General features: G+C 45.7%; 1 protein-coding gene, 1 non-coding gene and 1 pseudogene across 2 annotated transcripts; all 3 read left to right on the forward strand.

The window, feature by feature from the left end:
* The first annotated feature begins 420 nt into the window (after positions 1–420).
* LOC118145848 (small nucleolar RNA U3) lies at positions 421–572 on the forward strand (annotated as a pseudogene).
* A 2,250-nt stretch (positions 573–2,822) lies between these two features.
* LOC118146054 (small nucleolar RNA SNORA81) lies at positions 2,823–2,965 on the forward strand. Its single transcript, XR_004731515.1, has one exon. It is a non-coding gene; the product is annotated as a small nucleolar RNA SNORA81 (small nucleolar RNA).
* Positions 2,966–8,861: 5,896 nt separating this feature from the next.
* RCN1 (reticulocalbin 1) lies at positions 8,862–23,081 on the forward strand. The gene is made up of 6 exons (XM_035264252.2): positions 8,862–9,405; positions 14,715–14,908; positions 16,217–16,395; positions 18,088–18,148; positions 20,833–21,032; positions 21,912–23,081. Exons 1-6 carry the CDS (start codon positions 9,152–9,154, stop codon positions 22,017–22,019), a joined length of 996 nt encoding a protein of 331 aa, XP_035120143.1. The 5' UTR covers positions 8,862–9,151; the 3' UTR covers positions 22,020–23,081.
* The last annotated feature ends 1,913 nt before the right edge of the window (positions 23,082–24,994 follow it).

Genomic DNA, 24,994 nt, shown 5'->3' on the forward strand with positions numbered 1-24,994 from the left:
CTCTCCTGAGTGATCATGAGCACATGCCTGGGCTAGCCTCCTGGAGTAAAACTCACCTGGGACAGCTAAATTGTTCTTGTTATCCCAGCTGTGGCCATCCTAGCAGAGCCAATACCCAACCAGTCCCAAGCTTGTGAGTGAGCATGTCAAAATGAGGAAGACTGCCCAGCCAACTGCAGCTGACTGCAGAGGCATGAGACAGCCCAGCCCAGCAGAGATCGGCCAAGCTGAGCCCAGGTCAGCTAAGACCCTGCACGCTTGTAAACTACACAGTTTATTCTTGAACACCAAATGAAATCATTGATATTGCTCATATTAAGGGATTAGAGTATCAATAGATATCAGATAACAAATACAGTTTAAACATCCAGCAGTTGAGGAATGGTGCAATACCTTGCGGCAATTAAGAAAGCTGATCTAAAGACTTTACTTCCAGGGATCATTCCTATCGTCCATTACTAAAAAAGTTTCTCTGAACATGTAGAGCACAGGACACCACAAGGAGGAGGCACAACATTCTCCCTGGAGCCTGAAGCTGGCTTTCAGAGGTTGAGGCAGGCAGATCACGAGGTCAGGAGATCAAGACCATCCTGGCCAACATGGTGAAACCCCATCTCTACTAAAATACAAAAAATTAGCCTGGCATGGTGGTGCATGCCTGTAGTCCCAGCTACTTGGGAGGCTGAGGCAGGGGAATCACTTGAACCCAGGAATTGGAGGTTGCAGTGAGCCAAGACCGGGCCACTGCACTCCAGCTTGGCATCAGAGTGAGACTCCATCTCAAAAAGAAGAAAGAAACAAACAAAAAAAGAATTCTGATGCAGAAGAATATTGACTGGACTTGAAATGTTCACAATAGGCTGATAAATTGTAGGAGGAATGGGAAGCAGGTTGCAGAACGATGTATGTAATATGATACCATTTTCATAAAACAAGTATTTATACATTTGCATATGAATGAGTTGGGTCTGATACACAAGATGCTGAAAGAGGTTATTTCCAGATGGTAGGATCTGGGGTGATTTTCATTTGTTGTTTATCTGTGTCTTAGAGTTACTCCACAGGAACATGTATCACTTGTACAATTTTCAAAGGGGAGAAAAAAATCTTTTCTGTAGAGTACAGCATTTAAAAAATTAAAAATCCTTTGGCTAATCCATAACAACCCTGAGTGTTTTTCTAGTACTTTCTGTTGATGAAGTCATCATCAGCTCTTGCAGCACCCTGTGCAGGAGACTTGGTAACATCAGGTGGTCCAGGAGTCACTGAGGATTGCAGGTAGCAGAACCCACCTGTCTGATCCCACTGGTAACCCTGAGCTCTGTGGATGGCAGTGGCTTCATCTTTCCAGCCCACACAGAGCCAGGGAAGTGTTAAACCTCCTCTACACCCGAGAAGGGTGGCCCAGGAAACTTCAGAAAGCAATGCAGAATCTTTATGTCAATTTTTAGGTGAGAGTCCCTAGCTTTCTTTTAATTCCCAAAGGGCTCTATTGATTTGGGACAGTGCTTCATCAGTTACACTCTCTTTCTTGCATTTTTAGGCTCCCTCCCTTTCAACTGCTATCCCCTTCTCCATCTACACATAACCTGGGTGTACCAGGGCCATGGACAACTACTAAATATAATTACCAGGTATATTCATCTGCTCTGGCTGGCATACCAAAATACCATAGGTAGGGTGGCTTAAACAGCAGAAATGTATTTTCTCACAGTTCTGGAGGCTGGAACTTTGAGATCAGGGTGCCAATGTGGTTGGCTTTTGGTGATGGTTCTCTTCCTGGCTTGCAGATAGCCGCTTTCTCACTTTCTCACAATTTCCTCACATGCTCACATGACCTTTCCTTGGTGCGTGCATTCCAGGGACCTCTCTCTTCCTCTTATAAGGACACCAGTCCTATCATACTATGGCTGGCCCCACATTTGACCTTTCTTTTTTCTTTTGAGGCAGGGTCTTGCTCTGTCACTCAGGCTACATTGCAGTGGCATGCTCATGGCTCACTGCAGCCTCAACCTCCCAGACTCAAGCAATCCTCCCACCTCAGCCTGGTGCCTAGCGGGGACCAGCGGTGTGCACCACCATGCCCGGCTAATTTTTTGTATTCTCTGTAGAAACAGGGTTTCTCCATGTTGCCCAGGCTGGTCTCCAACTCCTGGGCTCAAGTGATCCTCCTGCCTCAGCCTCCCAAAGTGCTGGGATTACAGGCATGAGCTGTTGTGCCCACCCGTTTAACCTTAATTACTTCCTGAAGACCGTCTCCAAATATAGGCAGATGGGGCAGAGGGGAGGTAGTGTTAAGACTTCAACATATGAAACTTGGGCGACCCAATTCAGTCCATAGCACCAGAAATAAAGATAACTTGCTTTAAGATATCAAAGTTGCTATCTTTGTTACACTGATGACAATCTCCTAACTTATCATTTTTCTCTGGCTGCTTTTAAGAACTTGTCTTTATCACTGGTTTTAAGCAATTTGATTATTAGATGCCTTAGTGGACTTTTCTTCACATTTCTTGAGCTTGGAGTTTTATTGAGCTTCTTGGATCTGCAGATTATAACTTTCATAAAGATTGGAAATTTTTGGCATCATTTTTTCAAATATACCTATTTTTTGCTTCCCCTTCCCAACTCAAATTATATATATAATTCCAGGTGGCACATCCCACTTCCTGGGTTCAGTGGGATAGTTCTACCTCCCTGGAGACCCTACCAACCACCAACACATCTTCGGCCCCTCCCTCCTGCGGTGGGCACAGCAGCTCAAGGAAGGCAGAAATGTAAGTGTGTCGTAGAGATAACTAATGCTCTTTAATTTTTACAATTCATTCTTGTCTGAGTCTTTTATTTAGGCCAGTTTCTACTGCTATCCCTCCAAGTTCATTAATATTTTCTTCTGATTGTAAAGACTGGGGGACCTCTTTCTTAATGTCCAGTGACCTTAGTCTTAATATTTGGTGCAGTATATCAGTAGATGTAACAAAATGAATATCTAACAAAAGGAAGTTGAAAACTAAATGACTATTACCTTTCTCTGGGAAATACTGTAGGAATGAAAGTTAGATACACCTTCTGACTTCTACAAGACACTGACCATTATACAGGCTGTGATTTTTCTCAGGGCAAGATGCAAGGTGAGCTGGCTCACAGAGAAAATGCACACCAGAGACTTCACAGTTTCTGCTCTGCATGATGATATGGACTAGAAGGAAAGAGATATTTGCATGAGGGATTTCTGATCAGGATCAAGCTGTGTTCTGGTCACTACTGATTTGTTGGCTCATGTGATTGATGAGCAATGAGTAACTTTGGTTACAAACTATGCTGTACCTACTAATTGTGAAAACTATACCCACAGGAGTCAACAGTAGCAGTTGATGGCAAGATGGCACTCAGAAATGGCACTGATGTAATTTAGAACATGAAATCATAAGTGAGACAGCACATGATTAGAATAAAGAGTGAGTCGAATTGGCAGAGGGGGTGGACTTAGGAGGAAAGGTGTGGATATAAACTGTTGCTGAAGAAGGCAAGAAGATTGTTCATGACACTGAGACTTTCTACAATACTAGAGTGGAGGAGATGCTCATGCATGTGGCTGACCTTATTTAATTCCTAAGTAAGATAGTTTTGGGTGCAGTGCTGGCTGTTGCTGAATAAGTGATCACAATGTGCATTGTGCTTCTCCTTTTGGCAATATTTGAATCTTGTCTTCATGCTCAAAATGGATGATACAGAGTTTGATAGCAAAGTGACATTAGTCATGAGCTCTTGTGAAGAAAGTCATTGGTTTTTTATCTTCTTTAGACTGTGAGAGTAGACATAAAAGATGGGTTCTGTAATATCTTTCCTTCTTAGAAATTTATTTCCTAGTCCTGTGGAAATGGTTGCATCAGATGTTCTCTATCATTTAATAATATACTTGTGGACTAAAAGATAAAAATGCTACATAAAATCAGCCAATTATATTAAAAAAGCATATCTGCCTTTACTGCATTTGTCGTTAACCTGAATAGAAAGGCCTTTAAAATTGATTTTTTAGAAAGCATTTGAATGCATTATTTCTATTGTATTTATTCAATAAAGCATTTAATTAGTGAAAACATATTGTGTTCTGCAATATCTAACCTTCTGCTAATCTTATATGGTATATTTTTCATCCCAGATTTCACAGTTTTGATATCTAGGTTTTCAATCTGTGTCTTTTTTGTATTTTCCCTGGCTCTTCTGAACTTTTAAAACATTTAATACAATTACAATCATTGTTTTAATGTTCTTCTCCATTAATTCTAATATCTGTGTCAGTTCTGGGTCAGCTTTCACAGACTGATTATCCTCTTTATTGTGTCTTCCTGCCTTCTTGTGTCTTTGATTGGAGTATAAAAATTGTGAATTTCACCTTGTCGGGTGTTGGATTTTTTATTATTTATTTCTGTAAGGTTTCTTGAGCTTTTCAGGTCTGCCTTTGTGCTTTGAGAGGCATTTTCTGGAGCAGTGCTCAGTCTAGGGTTACTTATTCCCCACCACTGAGGCAAGGCCTTACTAAGTACCCAGTGCCCCACAATTGATAAGATTTTTCAGTCTGACCTGTGGGGACAGGTACCATGCCTGGCACCCACTGTCCCTTCTAATCCTTTCAGATGGCTCATTCCTCAGCCTCACATGCATGCACTGTTCACCACTTGCTGTTGGCCAAGGGGATCCTCTGTGGAGCTTTGGGATTCTATCTCTGTGCAGCCATCTTCTCTCTGGTACTCTCTTAAGAACCATGGCTGACTTGGTCTCTCTGGTCACTCACTGCTGTCTTTTCAACTTAAGGAGTCTGCCAGGATCCATCTGAGTTCTCCCTTTCTGTACGGTGGCCTGGCAACTCTACCAAGGTAATTCTGGGGTGATCCTAGGACTCAACTAGTTTGTTTCCAATGTCATTCATTGCCTGATGTCCAGTGTCTTGAAAACTGTTGTTTCATATATTTTGTTTGTTTGTCTGTTTCAAATGAGAGGATAAATCCAGTCCCTCCTTCATTCCGTTCTATTCAGGCTAATGACAAAAGCAATAAAGGCAGATATGCTTGACCAGAAGCAGAAGTTGGCAGCTATTAATTATTTTATCATTCATTCAAGATATTTGGGGACACCTATTATGAGCCAGGTACTATACTAGGTTGAGTATACAGTGGTGAGCCAAAAGAATATGGTCCTGACCTCACAGCAAATCTGTCTTATGGTGATCAACTCCTGCCAGAAGGTAGTAAATATGCTAGGCCCTGGATTTATGACCATTCCTCTCTAGGAATTCAGAATTAGGAGAGAAGAAAAATTAATACAAAGCCAACTGTGAAAAGTGTGTGAAATATAAAGGCTCTGGGCATACTGATGAAGAAGTAATTAATTCTGATTTGAGGTATAAGGGAAAACTTCACGGAGAAGGTGACCTTTGAGTTAGGATGTGAAAAGTTCATGTAATTTTGAATGGTGGAGAAGCAGAAGGGAGGTAGAGATGCTCAAAGTGCTTTTAAACATGTGGCAGACACAGCTATCTGGCTTGTTCTCCTTGGCCCACAGAACCCTAATCATGTGCTTCAGAAGATGCTGTATACAGTACTTTCTAGCCCCTAGGAGTGAGTCTTGATTGGTTGAAGTCAACCATGGAATTTCCATTCCCCTTGCCTGTCATTGGATCCAGCATAGGCACATGTCACAATTCTGGCCAATGAGATATGAGGGAACGTCTACTGGGAAAGTTTATTTTCCAAATAGAGGGAGAAAACATTTCTTTCCCCCACTGTTTCTGAAGGAGAAACAAAAACAAAAAACCCTGATTCCTCGATTATGTCCTGAAACCACTGGAATTAACAAATCTGAAACTGACATAACTCACGACTTCTCCTCACATGAGATGCTAAAGTTTTCTTCTTGTTTCAGTAACTTCTTGTTGGATTCTTGTTGTCGATGGTGTTACTTTCAGTCAGGCGCAGGAGACCAGCATACCCTAAGCTGATCAGTCAACCCATTTGCAACTAGCTTTTCCTTTTCACTGATTCAACCCTCTGCTAAATGTTACTCCTCTTGTTCTGGTTCCTCTGCTTCATCAAGAAGGGAGGTTAACCTAAGGCATAAGACATGACGATGCACTTAGTTACTCTCCCCAAGCATGTACATGGGGGGAGATGTAAAACAACTCTGAAAACGAAAGAAAGCAATTACACAGGGCAATACCTTGACTCTTCTGTTCCATCACTCTTCCTGATCCTTTGGTTGGGAGGATTTGAACTCTCATGGTAGGGTGGAGGATGAAAATAAATATATAGGAAAAAAGTGTAGGCAAGCCCAGGGGAAATTATGTAAATTCTTCCGGATTCACAGCAGTGCTAGAATACTCTGGTAATTCCCACAGGAGATAAGACTACCTCTGGAACAATCTAACTGCTGGAAACCACCAGTGTCTGGCAGGAAGCCAGCTATAACAAGGACAAAAGATATGCCGTTCCGGAGAGCCTGGATGGATCCCCAGGGACCCAGGCCAGCCTGTGGCCAAAGTTGTGAATATGCAAAAACTGTCACCAGTCTCCACTCACTTTCCCGTTCCCTTCCTAGTCCCCTTCTTTTTCTAGCCCGGATCGTTTTCTCCCTGTTCCTCCTCCCACTCCTCCTTCTCCTCCCTTACTCAACAATTCATATCCTGCTGGCCTGATGAGCACAGAAGGTACTAAGCCGCCTACCTAAGAACACTTGCAGCTCAGCAGGGAGCTCTTACAGGCCCAAGGTAATGCTTCTCTGTTGCTAGAAATTCAGGCCTCTAGACTGGCTGTGGGAAGCACGTCTGGTCTCAGGCACAGTACTTCTTGTCCCATGCAAAGTTAGCTGGTGGGGAAGGGGGAAGGCTCCAAGGTCTGGATTCCCAGGTCTCACTGCCAGCCAGTGGGGATGTACAGGGTCACAATGACATTACCTCAAACGTGGAGCTGTCTTCTGCTAGCTCATACGGGACCTTATCCTTCTCTCACATAACTATATCCTCCCATCTAGCTTATCCTACTTACCTTCAGTCTCAATTTAGATGTCTTCCTCCAGGAGGCCTTCCCTGATTGATTCTCAAGTCTGGATAGATTCAGTACCCTCAGAGCACTGAATGCCTTTCTCTGTGAGCACTTGTCATGCTAATTTGTGATCCATGGATACTCACCCAGAATGCAGCACAGACTGACATTTAGCAGGTGCTCAGTTTATGGAACAAACGAACGAACGAAGGAATGAACAAATGAACATCTGTTTGTATACACTCTAGCTCTGCAGACACCATGACTATCTTGTTTGCATTGTGCCCTCGGCACCCAGTCCAGTGCTTAGGCTGTAGCAGGAAGACAGTAATGATGTATTAATTGATTGAAGGAGGGCTTCACAAGAAAACGACTTGCATCTATGCTGCTGTGACGTCTTTATTGCAAGGGCAACAAGAACATCCCAGACATTTTTGAAAACATCAGGGATGGAGATGGGAGGCAGAGCAAGATGAAGGACATTTCTGGGAGTACAGCTATTCAGCTGTCATGGTGGGTTTCTCTCCTCAACTATGATTTCAGTTTTCTAGGGATTTTATTTATTTATCTATTTATTATTTTTTGAGATGGAGTTTCGCTCATTTCCCAGGCTGAAGTGCAACGGCATGATCTCAGCTCACTGTAACCTTCACCTACCGGGTTCAAGCAATTCTCCTGCCTCAGCCTCCAAGTAGCTGGGATTATAGGCACCCTCCACCTCGCCTGGCTAATTTTTGTATCTTTACTAGAGATGGGGTTTCACCATGGTCTCGAACTCCTGACCTCAGGTGATCCAGCTGGCTCGATCTCCCAAAGTGCTGGAATTATAGCCTGAGCCACCACACCAGGCCTTCTAGGGATTCTTAACCTGGGGCTCATAGGCAGGGCTTCAAAAGATCCATGAATCCTCCAACTCTTTAATCAAACACCCGAGTCAGTAGCCACATGTGCATTTTTCTGGAAGAAGATCATGGCTTGCAATGAGTTTCAAAAAGCCTGAGACCCAAAAAGAATTACTGCTCGAGACCTGTACTGTACAATACGGTAACCATTAGTCCAGTGTGAATATTTGTTTAGATTTAAATTAAAATTTCAATGCCTAACTTACACTAAGCTACACTTTAAGTGCTCAACAGCCACTACCTACAGGGCGGACCAGATAGAGCACATCTCCGTCATTCCAGTAAGTTGGACAGACAGAAGTCTGTATTGATGGTATTACCAACTGAATACAGGTAAGATTGGATCCACCTAGTGCTTTTGTAAAATGAGTTACCAACATTTAGAAGTAAACATAAAAATAAAAAATCCTGATTTCATTTGGGAAACCGGACTATCTACCAGCGTGGGGCCTGCGTACCTGCGGCAGCTGGAACTTAAAGGACCGCTCCCCTTAGGGGACTCTCGGTCAAACAGAAGTTCCCCGCTTGACCCTCCTTGACTATTGAGTGTTCGGCCCGCGTTTCCATGGGACTTTCCTCGACTTGGTCTCCTTCCAGGCTCGCGTTTGTAACTAGACTCCATATTTTGCTAACTGGGGTTGAACTGGGTTTGAGAGCACATCTTAGAGCAGGCTCTGGGGCTGAGATTCGGGGTCTCAGTTGGAAGTTGAGGAGGGGCAGCGCCTCCTTCCTTACAGTTTTCTGGAACTGTAGGAAGTCAGAGGAAATTTTATCCTGAACATCTGTTGCTTGACAAAGAACTTCTTCCCAGTCCTCCTCTGAGCCCTCCAGTCCCCAGCCCAGTTCGCCCGGGCCCGCCCCCAGCGACGAGATCGCTGGGAGGGGCCTAGGCGAAACCCGAGCCCCGAGCCCCGAGCCCCGCGCCCACCACCCGGGCTGGCTACGTGGCTCCGCGGCCCCGGCCTCCCCAGGCAGCGCGGCGGCCAATGGGCGCGTGAGCGGGGCCGCCCGCAGCTTCCTAGCCCGAGGCCCCGGGCGCGCCCCTCGGCTCCGGCCCTGGGCGGGCACTGGCGGAGGGACTGGCCCGTCCCCTCCTCCGCGCCGGCCTCAGCCCCGCCGCCGCCGCCGCCGCCGCCGCGCTCCAAGCGCCCCGAGCTGCCGCTGCTGTCGCTTGCTCGGCGCCTCCCTCCAGGCCGCCCTCTCCTCCGGACGATGGCGCGCGGTGGCCGCGGCCGCCGCCTGGGGCTCGCCCTGGGGCTGCTGCTGGCGCTGGCGCTGGCGCCGCGGGCGCTGCTGGCCAAGCCCACGGTGCGCAAGGAGCGCGTAGTGCGGCCCGACTCGGAGCTGGGCGAACGGCCCCCCGAGGACAACCAGAGCTTCCAGTACGACCACGAGGCCTTCCTGGGCAAGGAGGACTCCAAGACTTTCGACCAGCTCACCCCGGACGAGAGCAAGGAGAGGCTGGGGTGAGACGGCGGCCGGGGCCGCGCGGGGGGCGGCGCAGGTGCCCAGGGCCGTCCGGGCGGGAGCCACGCGGGATACCAGAGCCAAAGCGAAAGCGAAATCTCGCGCGCGGGGGCCCCCTATGGCGGGAGCCTGCCTGGCTCGGCGCCGGAGCTCGGGCTAAGTTGCTGGAGAGCGCCGGGACCCCAGCGTGGACATCGCCGCCGCGCCCTGGCTGGGTTGGCTTCCCGCGGGGAGGCGAGAACGTGGCAGCGGCCGCGGGAGCCAGGACGGCGAGGGCCCGCCCCCTCCCCCGAGTTGCATCAGAAGGGAGGGGAGAGAGTGCACAAAAGAAGAGTTTGTCCACAGGGGCCTGTTAGTGACATGCCCACCCTCTCGCAGTTTCTCTTTTATCCCCCAACTCCCGGGGAGAAGGGCTTGAGACACTCTCCAAGAAGGTCTCGGGGATGAACATAAATGGATAAAAGATGAAGGGGCAGGCCAGCGAAAGGCTTGCTTCCTGGTCTCGGCCGGGGTGGTCTTGCCTTTTGACTAATCACCCTGTAAATCTAGCGTAAGTTGGCCGGGCGTGGTGGCTCACGCTTGTAATCCCAGCACTTTGAGAGGCCAAGATTGGCGGATCACCTGAGCTCAGGAGTTCGAGACCAGCCTGACCAACATGGCGAAACCCCGTCTCTGCTAAAAATCCAAAATCACCCGGGTGTCGTGGTGCACGCCTGTAATCCCAGCTACTTGGGAGGCTGAGGCAGGAGAATCGCTTGAACCCGGGAAGCAGAGGTTGCAGTGAGCCGAGATACACCACTCAACTCCAGCCTGGGCTACAGAGTGAGACTCCGTCTCAAAAAAATGAAAACAAAATAAAATCTATTGTAAAATCCGGTTGAGAAGGGACATTCAGTTGGAAATTAGAAACACGAGCTAGAGGGAATGGAAACGGGTTTCTGTTGGCAGCAGATTCTGCAGAAGCACTTGGTTCTTTGGTCACTGATTTGTTGGGGGCAAAAAGCTGGAGGGTGCTCGCAGTGGTGGTGGATTTTGACTTAGGCAGTTAAAGGCAGTTGAGACAGGAACCAAATCCGGAAAACAAAACTTTGGTGCATTTCAGTACGCCCTCCCCGGGTCTCCCTGAGGAGACACTTGGGCAGTGTGCAGAGTTATCCGGGGATCCTTGCACAGAGGACCACCAGGCAACCTGGTCCCAGATGGAAGCAGGGCTGTAGAAGAACCCAGCAGCCCTGCCTACTGGGCACCAGGTCTCAGATCTCCCAGAACCTGATTCCTGGGGGTGGAGGATCTTCATGTTCTGCCACATGAAAGAGAACACAGCCATCCCTGTTCCGGGGGCCTCCAAAGGCCAAAGTGTTTCATTGGAATATGAGGATAAATTCTACCTATTGTGTAGGTGCACCATCTGCCTGCTCTGATAAAAAGACCTTTGAACTTCAAAGTCACCTCCAAACAATTACCTTTTATCTGGCAGAGTATCTTCTCTTCCCGTTTAGGACTTAACAATGGGGGCCATTGATGATTTCAGCCTATTGTATTGCTTTGAGGTACTTGGAGACTAATTTATCCTGGAGCCCTGAGTGGTAGCCACATTGCACTGGAGAGGAGACAGGGAGAAGTTTTGGGATTTGGAAAACTTTATAAGATGCGGTCCTACAGCCTCCAGTTAATGCCTTTATCATGACAGTTCAGCCTCATAGTGAGAACAAGTGATGGTGGAGTTGGCTTGGGTTTGATCCTTGTGTCAACACCTTGACTTCATTCATTCATGCAACAAACATTTGAATGGCTACTGTGTACCAGACCCCAGTTTAGATAACTGGCAGGTACAGAGATGAAACATTATGCTCTAGGCATCAAAGTGCTTGTAGGCAAATGTGGAGGGGAGAAGCACAGACAGACCAGACGTTATGCATAATTGCTGCAATGATTGCCCATAAAACCTTTGGTGAGCACCTCCAGGAGAAGGAGCCCCCAGGGCTGCAGGTTACAGAGAGGGGATTGGGGCTGTCACCTGATAGAGAGTTTGTAGGATGACTTGGAGGTTGCCAGGTGTACAGCAGGGGAAGGTGTACCTAAAGAGAGAACCGCCCATTTCTAAAGGTTTTGAAAAGTATTCTGGGGAATGAGGGGTGGTGAGTCTGCAAAGGGGAACGGAAGAGAAGTGGGAGGTGGGAATGAAGGGGAAACCAAGGGCAGAGCAGGAAGGACCTTGGTGAGATGGAGATCAGTGGTTGTCCTGTACGTTGTCAAAATGTCATAACCCCCAAAACTAATTGGCAAAGTCAGGATGGCAGGAGGACAGCACACAGAGAACATAAAGCACAGACTAGACCGGTGGCAGGGGAGAGGAGGTGAATGCAGAAGGGGCTTGGCCTCTATGGATTCCAGGGGGGATGAATCTAGACACCAGTGGGAAGTAGAACTGGCAGCGCTTGCTCTTGACTCAACAAGGGGGTGAGGAGGGAGGCGCAGGAATCACGGGGACATCTGGGTCTCTGGACCGAGCGACTAGATGTGTGGTGGATGCACCATTCACTTGTAAGTTAAATCTGGGGTTGAGGCAGAGTAGGAGGTGCTGGAAATTATGGGTCCAGTTTGGATGGGACTGAGTGCGAGAGGCCGCCCCTCTGTCCAAAGCTTCTGTTTCTGTGGTTCCCCTCCAAGACTGGCTGCTGAGAATGTGGCTGGATCTAGGGAACTTTGTCACCATCACTTGTCAGTTCTGAAACTGTGACAACTCTAAGGCCACTGAAGACACCTGGGCCAGAGGTTTGCATAGTGGGAACCCGAAGGCTGCATACATTCACAAATATGCCATACAGTCTTAGAAAAAAATGTAAATTACTTGCCGACATTTAAAGTTTATATGATTTCACATACAGACCCCCATGTCTGGTTTCTCTTGACACCTTTAGTCCCATGTGGCAGTCATCATTTGCAGCAGAGTCTGCCAGCCCTGTTTGGCGGCTAGCAGGGTACCTCCAAGTGGCCATAGGTCCCATCAAGAGGTTTTGCTCATTCTGTTACCTGCTGGTGTTGAGAACAAATGATGATGGAGTTGGTCTGGGTTTCTTCCTTGTTTCGACACCTTGACTTCATTTATTCATGCAACAAACATTTGAATGGCTACTGCGTAGTAGCCACCATCTGCCCTGATCTAGATTATTGTCTCTTGGGAGGAAAGGCATGCATTCTCTCCTTTATTCCTCACAACATTCCTTATGAAGTAGGTGTTCAGTTTACAGATGGAGAAACTCAGAGAGTCAAGACATTTGCCCAGCATCACGCAGATAATGGGGACCAGAGGCAGGACGAGGATCTCGGTGTTCTGATGAAAGTGTTGGGCTTCATCTCCATTCTGGCTGCCTTTCCCAGGATCTCACTTGAGGTTGTTAAAGAGAGAGGTTAAGATCTTCTTTATTCTTACAACAAATATTTGTTGAGTCCCTACTATGTGTCAGGCTGAACTGTGTCCTAGATGTTTATTTGGCATAGAATAGATGCTGTCCTTTCCACAAAAAAGTATTATAGAGTCAGATATCGTTAGCCTGAGATTCTGTTTCCCAGTTGGCTTTGGGTAACCCACTGGCATGTCTCCCCAGTGTCCCCAGGACTGGAGCAGCACTTGGCATGTAACTGGGCTCACCACAGCACAATGTTAAAAGAATTCTGCTGTGTCTGGCTATGATTTCCTGGGGGAAGAAACCTTTTAGTCTTTTTCTTTTTTTTTCTTTTTATTTGTAAGACAGCGTTTGTTGCCCAGGCTGGTTTACAGTGGTGCGATCATATTTCTCTGCAGCCACGACCTCCTGAGCTCAGGCAATCCTCCCACCTCAGTCTCCTGAGTAGCCGGGGCTACAGGCATGCACCACCATGTCTGGCTAATTTGTAAATTTTTGTAGAGTCAGGATCTCACTATGTTGCCCAGGCTGCTCTCAAACTCTTGGCCCTCCACCTCAGTCCTCCCACCTCAGCCTTCTAAAGCACTGGGATCACAGGTCCAGCCTATCTTTTAGGATTGAGACCTGTTAAGCTGACAAATAAAAGGGCACTTTCAAGCTGTTAGTGATGTTTACACCTTCCTGAGAAAGAGGAGCTTGGACTCTTGGATTCAGGTAGGAGGTGCGGACATTGATTATTCACTCCTCTCCTTCTCTTCTCTAGCCTCCCCCCACCTAAAAAAAGTTATAGGAGATTTTCTCTATGAAACTAGCAAACTGTACCGATGAATTTGTTTCCCACTTTTTATTAATCAAAGATTGCCAATCAGAATGTCTGTTGACAAGGAAGTTTGACTACTGAAGCTGATAGAATTCCAGCCTGAAACAAAGAAATCTAGAGTTAGCCTGTATGACCTCCTCCCAGGTAAATGGACTACAAAGGTGAAACTTTTTTAAACAACGGAAATAGCTTGTGAGTGTTTTTGAAGTTCCCTATTGGGATGCTGTCCTGGTTTGGGACCATCTGGTCTAGAGACTATGAAAGTGAGTTCCCAGCCTGAAGTTTGCTCTGGGCCAGCATTTAGGGTGCCTCAGTGGAGTCAAGTGGTAAGTTTCTGAAACCTAGGCCAGCTGCAGAGCTGGTGTAGGTGTCTTTACCCTAAGAGCAAAGGATTTAGGCTCCTAGAGCAGCTCAGCTGGTCAAGTTTCATGAATAGATTCCATGATGTCAAGGCTCCCTCAGCGCTGACATTTGTGCTGTGTCCACCAGCTGGTCTCCTGCTTTAGGTTTCAAGTCTTTGAGTCCATGGTGGTGGGATAGAAAAAAAAAAACAACTCATTTGTATCTTTTGATTTACCTAAAAGTTTCCACTTTTTGCATTGAACTTAAGCCAGAAGACCTGAGTTCTTACCTCAGTTTTACCAGATACTGGCTGTGTAATCTTAGAAAAGTGATTCCATTTCTTTGGGCCTCAGTTTCTATTACTCCAAAATGAGGGAGTTGGACTATCGCAGAGAAGATTGATAGTTTTCATCTTACAGATCAGCTCTGATCCATTGGTAGTGGCCATCGCCAGAGCACCGTGCTGAGAATTCAGAGAGCTCTTCTAGGTGTATCAGGACAGAGGGGCGCGATCCATTAGTGGTGTCTGCCCTTGGCACTGGTCAGGGGAAAGCACGTCTACTGTGGAAGGATAAGCTTAACGATTTCCTTCCAGCCTCCTTGGATCATTGATTCTGCTGTAGTTGTTTGTGCATTTTAGATTGCGCAGGTGTTTGATCTTTTGCTGGACCAGGATCACACAAGAGTTGATAATAGCCTTGTGCATGTGTGTGGGTTTTTTTTTTTTTTTGTACTGCAGGAAGATTGTTGATCGAATCGACAATGACGGAGATGGCTTTGTCACTACTGAGGAGCTGAAAACCTGGATCAAACGGGTGCAGAAAAGATACATCTTCGATAATGTCGCCAAAGTCTGGAAGGATTATGATAGGGACAAGGATGATAAAATTTCCTGGGAAGAATACAAACAAGCCACCTATGGTTACTACCTAGGTAAGAGGTGCTGCGGGAGCAATGACATAGCGGGGGCCCGGTTCACAAGCTTTTTGTAGACTCTTCTCTCTCATCATATCCACTCCCTTCAGGGATATGTCACAGCCTCCTAAGTAGAACCAGCTTGTGTAACACCCTCCTCTGCAAACTCAAATGTACTGCGTCGCTTATGCTGAGTGAAGATACAGGTGGGAGGGAAGGTGTGTGAGGGCTAATAAAAAAAATCCTGGCCAGGTATGATGGCTCACGCCTGTAATCCCAGCACTTTGGGAGGCCGAGGCGGGTGAATCACGAGGTCAGGAGATCGAGACCATCCTGGCTACCACAGTGAAACCCTGTCTCTACTATAATTACAAAAAATTAGCTGGGGGTGGTGGCATGCGCCTATAGTCCCGGCTACTCAGAAGGCTGAGGCAGGAGAATTGCTTGAAGGTTGCGGTGAGCCAAGATTGGGCCACTGCACTCCAGCCTAGGTGACAGAATGAGACTCCATCTCAAAAAAAAAAAACCTCCCTCAGATTACAACCCCATCTCAACTTCATCTCCGATGCACTTACGGAAAGCAGAAGGAGGTGTGTCTGTGGTACACTTTCAAAATGCTGCCTAATTCTGGATAGCAAGGATTGAGTGGGCCGGAACAGTCAGGGAAGGCTTCCTGGTGTGGGTGGTTTGGAAACGGGGGCCTTAGAGAATGGATTTATATTTGAAGAAGGTGGGTCAACTGGAGGGGCAAAGATGCAGCAATGCATGCAGTCATAAGAAGGGTTTGGATCCAAGACGAACAAGATGGAGGGAATGAAGGAGAAGTGGGATACAGAGGCACCGGGTGCAGACTTGCTGGGTACATGGTAAGGACAGCGAAGAAACCGCCCCGAGGAGAGCCAAAGATGCACGCGTGCGGCCAGAATCAGGGAGATCTTGAAAGCCAGGCACGGTGTTAAGATGTTGTGGGTACCAAGGAACCACGTTCTAGATCAAAGAGTGAGATGACCAAAGCAGAGTTCTGCAAAGAGACATGTGGCTGTAGTGTACTCTAAAGCCTGCGCTCTTAACCACATGCAGTAATTCCCCCAATATGTCATGAGGCCTAGCATATTCAGGGAGTTATTGCACGTGGTTCCCCCACAGGGTGGCTTGAAGGGACTGATATTAGAGGCATTCTGACATAAAATGTTTTCAAGAACTCAGCAGGTTGGGACCTTTTTTCCCTATGTGTACCATTTGAGCATGAAGGAAGAGTGGTCTGGCAGGAAACGCCTCTCTTGGCAGCACAATTTCAAAACATTTCTGCCTGTATACATCCTGCAGGAAACCCTGCGGAGTTTCAGGATTCTTCAGATCATCACACCTTTAGAAAGATGCTGCCACGTGACGAGAGAAGATTCAAAGCTGCAGACCTCAATGGTGACCTGACCGCCACTCGGGAGGAGTTCACTGCCTTTCTGCATCCTGAGGAGTTTGAGCATATGAAGGAAATTGTGGTTTTGGTAAGATAAGTGAAGAGCCTGGGCTGGGAAAAGACTGGGGAGAAAGCTGCCTTTAAATCTTGACTCTTCCGAAGAGAGAACGTTTTTCAGCCTGAAGGGAATTGCAGAAGGACTCTGAAGCGGGGTGTGTTGGAATACCTATCTACCCAATAAATTAGTCAAGGCAGGCTGGCTGCTGTAACAAATAGCCTCCATTTGTAGCCGTTGAACACCATCAAAGCTTGTTCCAGCCAGATGGATCTCCTGGGCTGTTCTCTGAGCACTGCTGGGTGCCCAGTTCTCCTCTAAGCACTCCTGCTTGTGCTCTGCCATCTTGTAGCTTCAAAGTCATCCTGGTAACTCGTGGCTGGCTGACAAAGGAAAAGAGAGGGAATGAGAAGATACAGTCTTTCTTTACTGTTCTGGCCAGGGAATGACACATCCCCTTCACTTATGTTCCACTGGTCCTTCCTAGATATGAAGAGGTTGGGAAATCTAGTTTAGATATGTGCCTAGAAAGGGCCAATGGGTTAAGTGAGCAACTAGCTAGTCTCTGTCACATTTTTCAGTTTTAAGGGAATTAGAAAAAGACTCAGAAATGGAATGCATGGGATTGTTAAAACTGTATGGGAACATAAGGTAAAAATTATGGCTGAAAGGGCTGCTACCCTTTGGGGGTGGATCTTTGGAGGGTGGGTGGATCAGACCCTGGGCTTGAGGGATGACTATGCTTGTAAGGCTTCAGAATGTCGTTGCTTGCCATGGTGTTTGTTGGGTCCCAAATGTCTTCATTTTCCATGACAATTAAATAAATGCTGTCACCTGTTTTCCTGGACAGATGCACCAAGCCATTTCCAACTGTTTCAATCCTGGGAAACAGATGGCTAGAGCTTTTGTTTACATGAACTGTGGATGGTTTTAGTTTTCTAGGTGGTGGAAGGGTCCACTCATGCTTCATCCTCATGATCGCCATGGCTGTAAGAGCTGCGCGGTGGCTCCAAGAATCATTTCTCTTTACCACCCAGCATCCATGTCGTGATAGCTAATGCGGCAGAGGACAGTGCAGGTGGGAATGAGCCACTGTGAATTACAGGCCTTTGGGAGTGGCTCTCTGCTGTCAGGTTGGCTCTTTGTTTTGACCCAGGATGCCACTGAGTTGCTGTGCCAGTGGACAGTAGACTCATTTAATTACTGACCCAATCAAAAACCTAAATAAGAGGTCAAGTAGACAAAATATAGAGCATAGTACATTAAAAAGTCAGATATACTTTTATTTTTTAGTTGTCCACTCTTTCACGTTTCTGACACCAACATTCACAGTCCTGTTAGCACTGGAGTCTATTCTTGCGGTCATCTAATCCAGTGGTTCTCACACTGGGTTTCTTGCATGTTCCCCAGCGGGTGTTTTGGCTGAATGGTGGAGTTGGTTGGCCTGGCAGGGCCTCCTGATATCGGCAGAGCACCTCTGAGCTTACAGGTACATCTTGCTTTGAAGCTAGCACTCTGCTCTTGAAATTGGGGTGGAGGATTAGGAACAGAAACTATTGCCTGTATTTTTTCAGAGAAGAAACTAGTTGCCAGGGAAGTAAGGAGATGAGCCAGAAGTCATCAAGCATTCAGCCGTAAAAGCTGGATAAAGGAAAGCAATAGAATTCTCAGACTTCCTTAGAGCGCACGGCCATCTTGCATTCTGTTTTACCCTTTGCTTCCTAGGAAACCCTGGAGGACATCGACAAGAACGGGGATGGGTTTGTGGATCAGGATGAGTATATTGGTGAGTGCTGGCCTGAAGTCTTGCTCAGCTATCCCAGCGGGGCCACATGCCTCCACCCACATGTCTGGCTTCTTTCCCCAGACGTCTCTTTTAGCAACAGCTGCAAGTCTGTAAGCCACTCCTGTGAACTTCCAGCCTGCTTGTCACATCAGCCCTAGTGGTGTAATATCAGGGAAGTATTATTAGACCTCATTCAGTGGAGAAGAGATGAAAAAGCTGGCCCTACACTAGGCTGCCCAACAGTTGGCCCCATGACTCTGAGAGCTGCCCTTGTCACACTGCCTGATTTTACCTTTAGAAAAGGGCATTGGAGATCCCACAGACTTACAGTAAAGATAGAGGAATCAGTGTCAAGGCAAAGACTCTAAAACTGGACTAGGTTGATGGGGCCTAGAAGCTCTGAGTAGATACGGCTGTGACTAGCAGAACTGTTCATGTGTCTGAGCTCTGCAGAAAGGCCTTCTTAAGAGAGATAAATGCTTTACAGAGTGCACAATTGCCCAATAATATGGTCATTTTGTGCCCCTCGTTTTCCATCCTTCAGTCAGGAGTCCCATAGAGTTAAATTAATGTATTTGGATCTGAACCCACCATTGCTGGTTAGAGCCCTTCCTGGTAGCCCCAAATCCCCCCCACCCCAAGTCCCATCTGAAAGGGCTAGAGCAGGCAACAAGGACAGTTCTCTCTGATCCTCACCAGCCGCTATGGCACGTGGCTCCAGCTGCAGGCCCCCTTCTCATGACAGCCCTTTCCCCAAATTCTCAATAAAGTAAAAGCTGGGAAATCATTTGATTTAGGTGTTGACCTATGAAAAGAGGAATGAAATATATATACTTTTTATACAGATTTTTAATCAAAGCCTCTATTACCTTTAAATGTAAAACCCAGAGCCCGAGTTGCCACCCGTCTCTGGTTTTGTGGTTGTATCTTACTTTGCCACCCTAGACACGAGAACAAGTGCCTTCAAGAAGGAAGAGCAAAGTTAATAATTAATAATTTCTAATTCTAATCATTAGAAATTATATTTGATCCTGAAACAAACACTGTTCCTTGTGTGTCATTGGTAACAGACAGGTAGCTCTCGCCACAGTAATTAAAATGATCTTGGTGGCACTCCCCTGATAGAATAACAGATGCTGACAGCTCCCTCATCAGAACAAGCAGCAGAGCCATCCTCTTGCTGGGTGCACGTGCAAGGGTGAAGTTCGGAGGCATGGACCTCTCACGGTGGCCGTGGGATGGAATGAGACTGACAGCAATGGCTGCATGATGAAAACAAACAATGTGGTGCTTTTGATTGAAAGTGTTTGCTCTGCCTGGCCCTCTAGAACTGTGCATTGAAATGGTGCAAAATGAGGGGCAGAATTCTTTGAGCGGCTTTGCCTAAAAGAAGCATCTAATTCTTTATACTGAATAAAGAGAGGGAGGTGGAGGCGCTGCGCTAGAAAATCAAATACCAAGTGACTCGCAGTCCGAGAAACCCAATGTATTGACTTGTCATTTCACTTTCTGGGGAGGCTTCTCTTCAGGTGCAACAAGTGGAAAGCAGGTGGTGGGGGTATATTAGGAAGGGCACTGGAATTAGGAGCCCTACCTTCTCCACTGATGAGCTGTGTGACCCTGGGTAATCATGTAATGGCTTTAAGCCTCAGCTTCCTCATCTGTAAAATGGGAAAAAAAATGAGCCCATTCTTGCAGGATTGGATGAAGCTCAAATTAGCTAATACATATTACGGCTCTTTCCCGAAAACAATGTAGACACGACAGTTAGGGGTCTACCTTGTAGTCAAGGTTCTTGTCTCTTTTTTCCCTTCGCTCACTACTTGCTCCCTTTACCACCTGATAGTTCTAAGTTCTGCTTCCATTACAGAGCAACTGCCCACAGGGTTTCTCTTTTCCAAGAAGAGCTAGTGACACACAAACAATGCATAAAGGTTTCCTTTTTCTTTTCCTTACCATTTTGTACAATGGGGGATAATGACCCATCTTGTAGAATTGTTATAAGGATGAAATAAAATGACAGTGAAAGCCCCGTGGAAATTATATAAACAATAGCAATACACACAGTAGTTAAGACTCTGGGTTGAAAGCAGAGTGCCCATGTTACTGTGTGGCCTCCAATTCATATGAGCTGTGGGTCACTGGGTAAGCCTCATTGTTTTCATGTGTAAAATGGGAATAATAACAGCACTCACTTGATAAGGTCGCTGTGTGAAAAACAAATGAAAAAATGTGCGTAGAGCATGTTATACAGGATCTAGACCATAGAGTTCAATGTTGGTCTTTATTACTAGTGTTCGCTTATGTAGTGCCAGTTTGGATTGGAGAGGGCTATTACATCGAAATGGTGCATTTGATCATAATAGCCCCGTGATTTATAAATTATCATCTCCATTTTACAGACAAGGAAACTTAAGCCTCAGTCACCAAACTAAGAGCCGGGATTTATCTTTGGGCTTCTAAACTCGGGTCTTTCTACTCTACCATGTGGCCTTCATCAAGGATAAATTACTGCATTATTATCCCTAAGAAACTGCCTACCAGCTGTTTGAGTTAGGTCTCTTGATTGATCATCACCTTTTCTAAAGCTCAGGAGGTCAGGTTTTTTGCCGGGGGTGGGGGGGCTGGGGGTGGGGGTTACCTTCCCACTTTTCTTTGTAACCACCAGCAACCTTCCCTTCTAGCGGATATGTTTTCCCATGAGGAGAATGGCCCTGAACCAGACTGGGTTTTATCAGAACGGGAGCAGTTTAACGAATTCCGGGATCTGAACAAGGACGGGAAGCTGGACAAAGACGAGATTCGCCACTGGATCCTCCCTCAAGATTATGATCATGCACAGGCTGAGGCCAGGCACCTGGTGTATGAGTCAGACAAAAACAAGGTATTTCCCATTCTTCTGGGATCACTGATGGAAGGAGACAGTTTTCCAAAGATTGGTTTTGTTTGCTTTTCGGCGATAGCATTGACTCATGTTGCCATGTCTTTATTGACTTTTCCTTCTTGTCCCACAGTGGAAACCTGTAAACTTGAGCTAATACCACGATAACACACAGTGAGCTTATTGGGCCTCAGCTTTCCTGGAAAGTCAGCTATGAGCCACAGACTTGTATTAATCACATCTCCTAGGATTCCAGAACTTTGTGGGCAGGACACAGATTTAAGAAGTATGCCCCATGTTGCCCTAGGATAAGCTTATGCATTCATTGTCAGCAAATATTTATCAAACATCTGTGATGTGTCATTAACAAGGAAGTCCCTCCCATTAAAGCCCAGACATCCTCAGGCAAGCTCAGGTTTCTGACTTTTAATGCCTAGTACTTCAGTATCTATTGATAAACATCCAAATAAACAAATCAGTAAATTTAGAAAATAAGTCCTGCCTACTCCCCACTTTGCTGATTGTCCCTACATTGTCAGATTATGCCAATAGTCAGGTTAGGCAGTGAGGCCATAAGAAGGAAATGGTATTCTTGAGGGCCAATTTTGGGAAGACCAACATTGCTTGTGGACACGAATGGATTCGAACTTCTGACTTACTTGGGAACTTCCCTGACACATGTTAGCACAGTTTTTATAGCCAGAGGCTGTTCCGATTTGAAGTTTTGCAGTGCAGTCATGGTAGATGAAGGAGGTGCCCAGCAGCTTCTGAATTACTGAATATCATATTTTAAATGTTGCATATCAATGAAATAACATGAATATCATGAAATAGTGCAGTTATCAGAGCTTCCATGACAGAGCTCTTTCATCTCTTCTATAGGATGAGAAGCTAACTAAAGAGGAAATACTGGAGAACTGGAACATGTTTGTTGGAAGCCAAGCTACCAATTATGGGGAAGATCTCACAAAAAATCACGATGAGCTTTGATAGACACTCACCAGAATATGGCAGACTGTCACAGGCTTCTGTTATTGTCTTGGATGGTTGCTACAGTTGTCTAATTTGCAACAGTTGTGTTCCCACAAAAAGCAAGTTTATACCTCAGATTAGGGTATAAAAATTGTTTTTCACTCAGTATTTACTGGAAAATGGACATCACTATTCTTTCAGTAAGATTTCTCTCAAAACACACGAAACCCTTGGAAAATTGCAGTTCTCTGCAATTTGGGGGAGATATTGGTACAACATGACTTTTTAAAAGTTTTTTTTTCCCCCACTAAAACTTAAAGGGGAACAAAACTTGAAAAAGCCCTGTTCTTCAGAAGTTGGGGGGGTTGGGGGAGACAGTAGTATGAAGAGACTTCTGTGTATTTTAATTACCAGATTTTTTTATATTTGCCACTGTTAAATAGTTGGAAAGGAAAAATTCTGATTAAGCAAAAGCGGTATCATCCTAGGTAAGCTTATTTCCGAAAGTCTAATATTTCAGATTCTTCCTTCTTGACTTTATACTCTGAGCTGTTATTGTAAAGTGGGTATGAAACCTCCATGCATTTTCCGGTATGGATCTGCTAATATGCATAATAAATCCATGTCTTTGTTTTTCTATTAAAAAGCAATCAAGAAAGATAATGTGAAAAAGAAAGGAATTTAAAGGTAGGGAAAAGATGAATATCAGACATTTGAAGAACTATAGGAAAATGATAAACACTAAATATACTTGAGAGAACTTTCTTGATAAGCCAGTAAGGTAGGCCTGTCCTTCGCAATAGTGAATAGGAATACAGTGCATTTCCTCAGTGATCACTGATTAGAATCAGGTGGTGGGATCCTTGCAAAGCCAAACATAGCGGAGTTCTGGATCGTGTCCCATCCAGTCCAGTGAATCCATGACTCTCGGACCTGGCCCCCTAGAACAGGTTATGCCAAGGAATGAGGACAAGGTGAAATTCTGAGCCATGCACTGAACTGGCAGACACAACCTGTACAGATTGAAATTGCACCTTGTAAAGAGGAAGTGAATGAAATAAAGGATCCCCCTAAAAATTTTCTACTGTGTCCTATGGTGTTTGACTTCATAGATGCTATTTGTGATGTTATTATTTATATAGCATAAAACAGTGGGGTTGGATCCCATGAGTATGATGATAAAGATTCTGGGATTTTTTTCATCCAATTACTAGGATGTTCAGAATAGACTCATATTTACTAATTTAATATATGTATATACTTAACGCCCTTTCTTCTCTAGGTCATTTTAACTATAAAATCTTCCTGAAAATGTTTCCACTGGAAAATCTGAACTTCTTCCCTGGGCCTACGAGGCCCAGTGTGGGATCTGGCCCTGCTAGCATCAGCATCATCTCCTTACCACTCTCCCTTTCACAGCCCCTATATTCTGCCCCACAGACTTTCTAGTCCTCAGACGCACTGAGGTCATTCCCAGGTTGGGACCTTTGCACTTGCTGCCCCTCACATTCAGAATACCCATCTCTCACACCCTCAGATAATGCATGAGACTTCCTCAGGGAGGCCTTCCAGTCCTCCTATTTAAAGTAATCCCAACTTGAATCCATGTCTTACATCCCCATTTTATTTTTTTCTTGGTATGCATTACCATTTATATTCATTTCCATGCCTTCTGTCCAAATTGCCACAAAGTGGAGGATTTACAGTGACAGAAACTTAACTCACATGGTTCTGGAGGCCAGGGTCTGAAGTCAAGATGTCAGCAGGGCTGCTCTGCCTCTGAAGGCGCTAGGGAGAACACCTCCTTGTTTCTAACAGCTTCTGCAGACTCCCCGGAGTTCCTTTCCTTGTGGCTACATCACTGTGTCATCTCTGCCTCTGTCTTCACAGGGCCTTTCTCTGTGTCTCTCCTTGGTGTGTCTCTTATAAGGACTCTTGTCATTTGATTTAGAGCCCACTTGGATTATCCAAGATGATCTCATCTTGAGGTCCTTAATTATATCATCCTTTTTTCCAAGTAAGATCACATTCACAGGTTTGGGGGTCAGCAGGCAGATAAAGCTTTTGGTGGGGGCGCCATTCTGGCTATGACACCACTTGACATCATATTGTTTGGACATTGCTCTTTTTCCCAAGCTAGAATATAAACCAGGAGAGCAGCAGTCTCATTTTCTGGTTTACTGCTGTTTCCTAGGACCTAGAACAGTAGAGTCTAGCAGCAATCAATGCTCAGGAATTATTTGCTGAATGAGTGAGAGGCTGATGGCTTTAATCAAAGGGAATATCCCTCAGGGAAAAAGAATTAACCATATTGAGATGTCATCTCATGCCAGTTAGAATGGCCATCATTAAAAAATCCCGAGACAACAGATGCTGGAGAGGATGTAGAGAAACAGGAACACTTTTACACTGTTGGTGGGAGTGTAAATTAGTTCAATCATTGTGGAAGACAGTGTGATGATTCCTCAAGGATCTAGAAATAGAAATACCATTTGATCCAGCAATCCCATTACTGGGTATATACCCAAAGGATTATAAATCATTCTATTATGAAGAGACATGCACATATATGTTTATTGCAGCACTGCTCGCAATATCAAAGACTTGGAACCAACCCAAATGCCCATCAATGACAGAGTGTATAAAGAAAATGTGGCACCATGGAATACTGTGCAGCCATAAAAGGATGAGTTCATGTCCTTTGAAGGGACATGGATGAAGCTGGAAACCATCATTCTCAGCAAACTGACACAAGAACAGAAAACTAAACACTGCATGTTCTCACTCATAAGTGGGTATTGAACAATAAGAACACATGGACACAGGGAGGTGAACATCATACACCGGGGCCTGTCAGGGATGGGGGCCTAGGGGCAGGATAGCAGGGGATGGGGAGATTGGGGAAGGATAGCATTAGAAGAAATTCCTAATGTACATGATGGGGTGACGGATGCAGCAAACCACCATGGCACGTGTATACCTGTGTAACAGAT

Source organism: Callithrix jacchus, chromosome 10, assembly GCF_049354715.1.
Source record: "Callithrix jacchus isolate 240 chromosome 10, calJac240_pri, whole genome shotgun sequence".
Taxonomy (NCBI): Eukaryota; Metazoa; Chordata; class Mammalia; order Primates; family Cebidae; genus Callithrix; species Callithrix jacchus.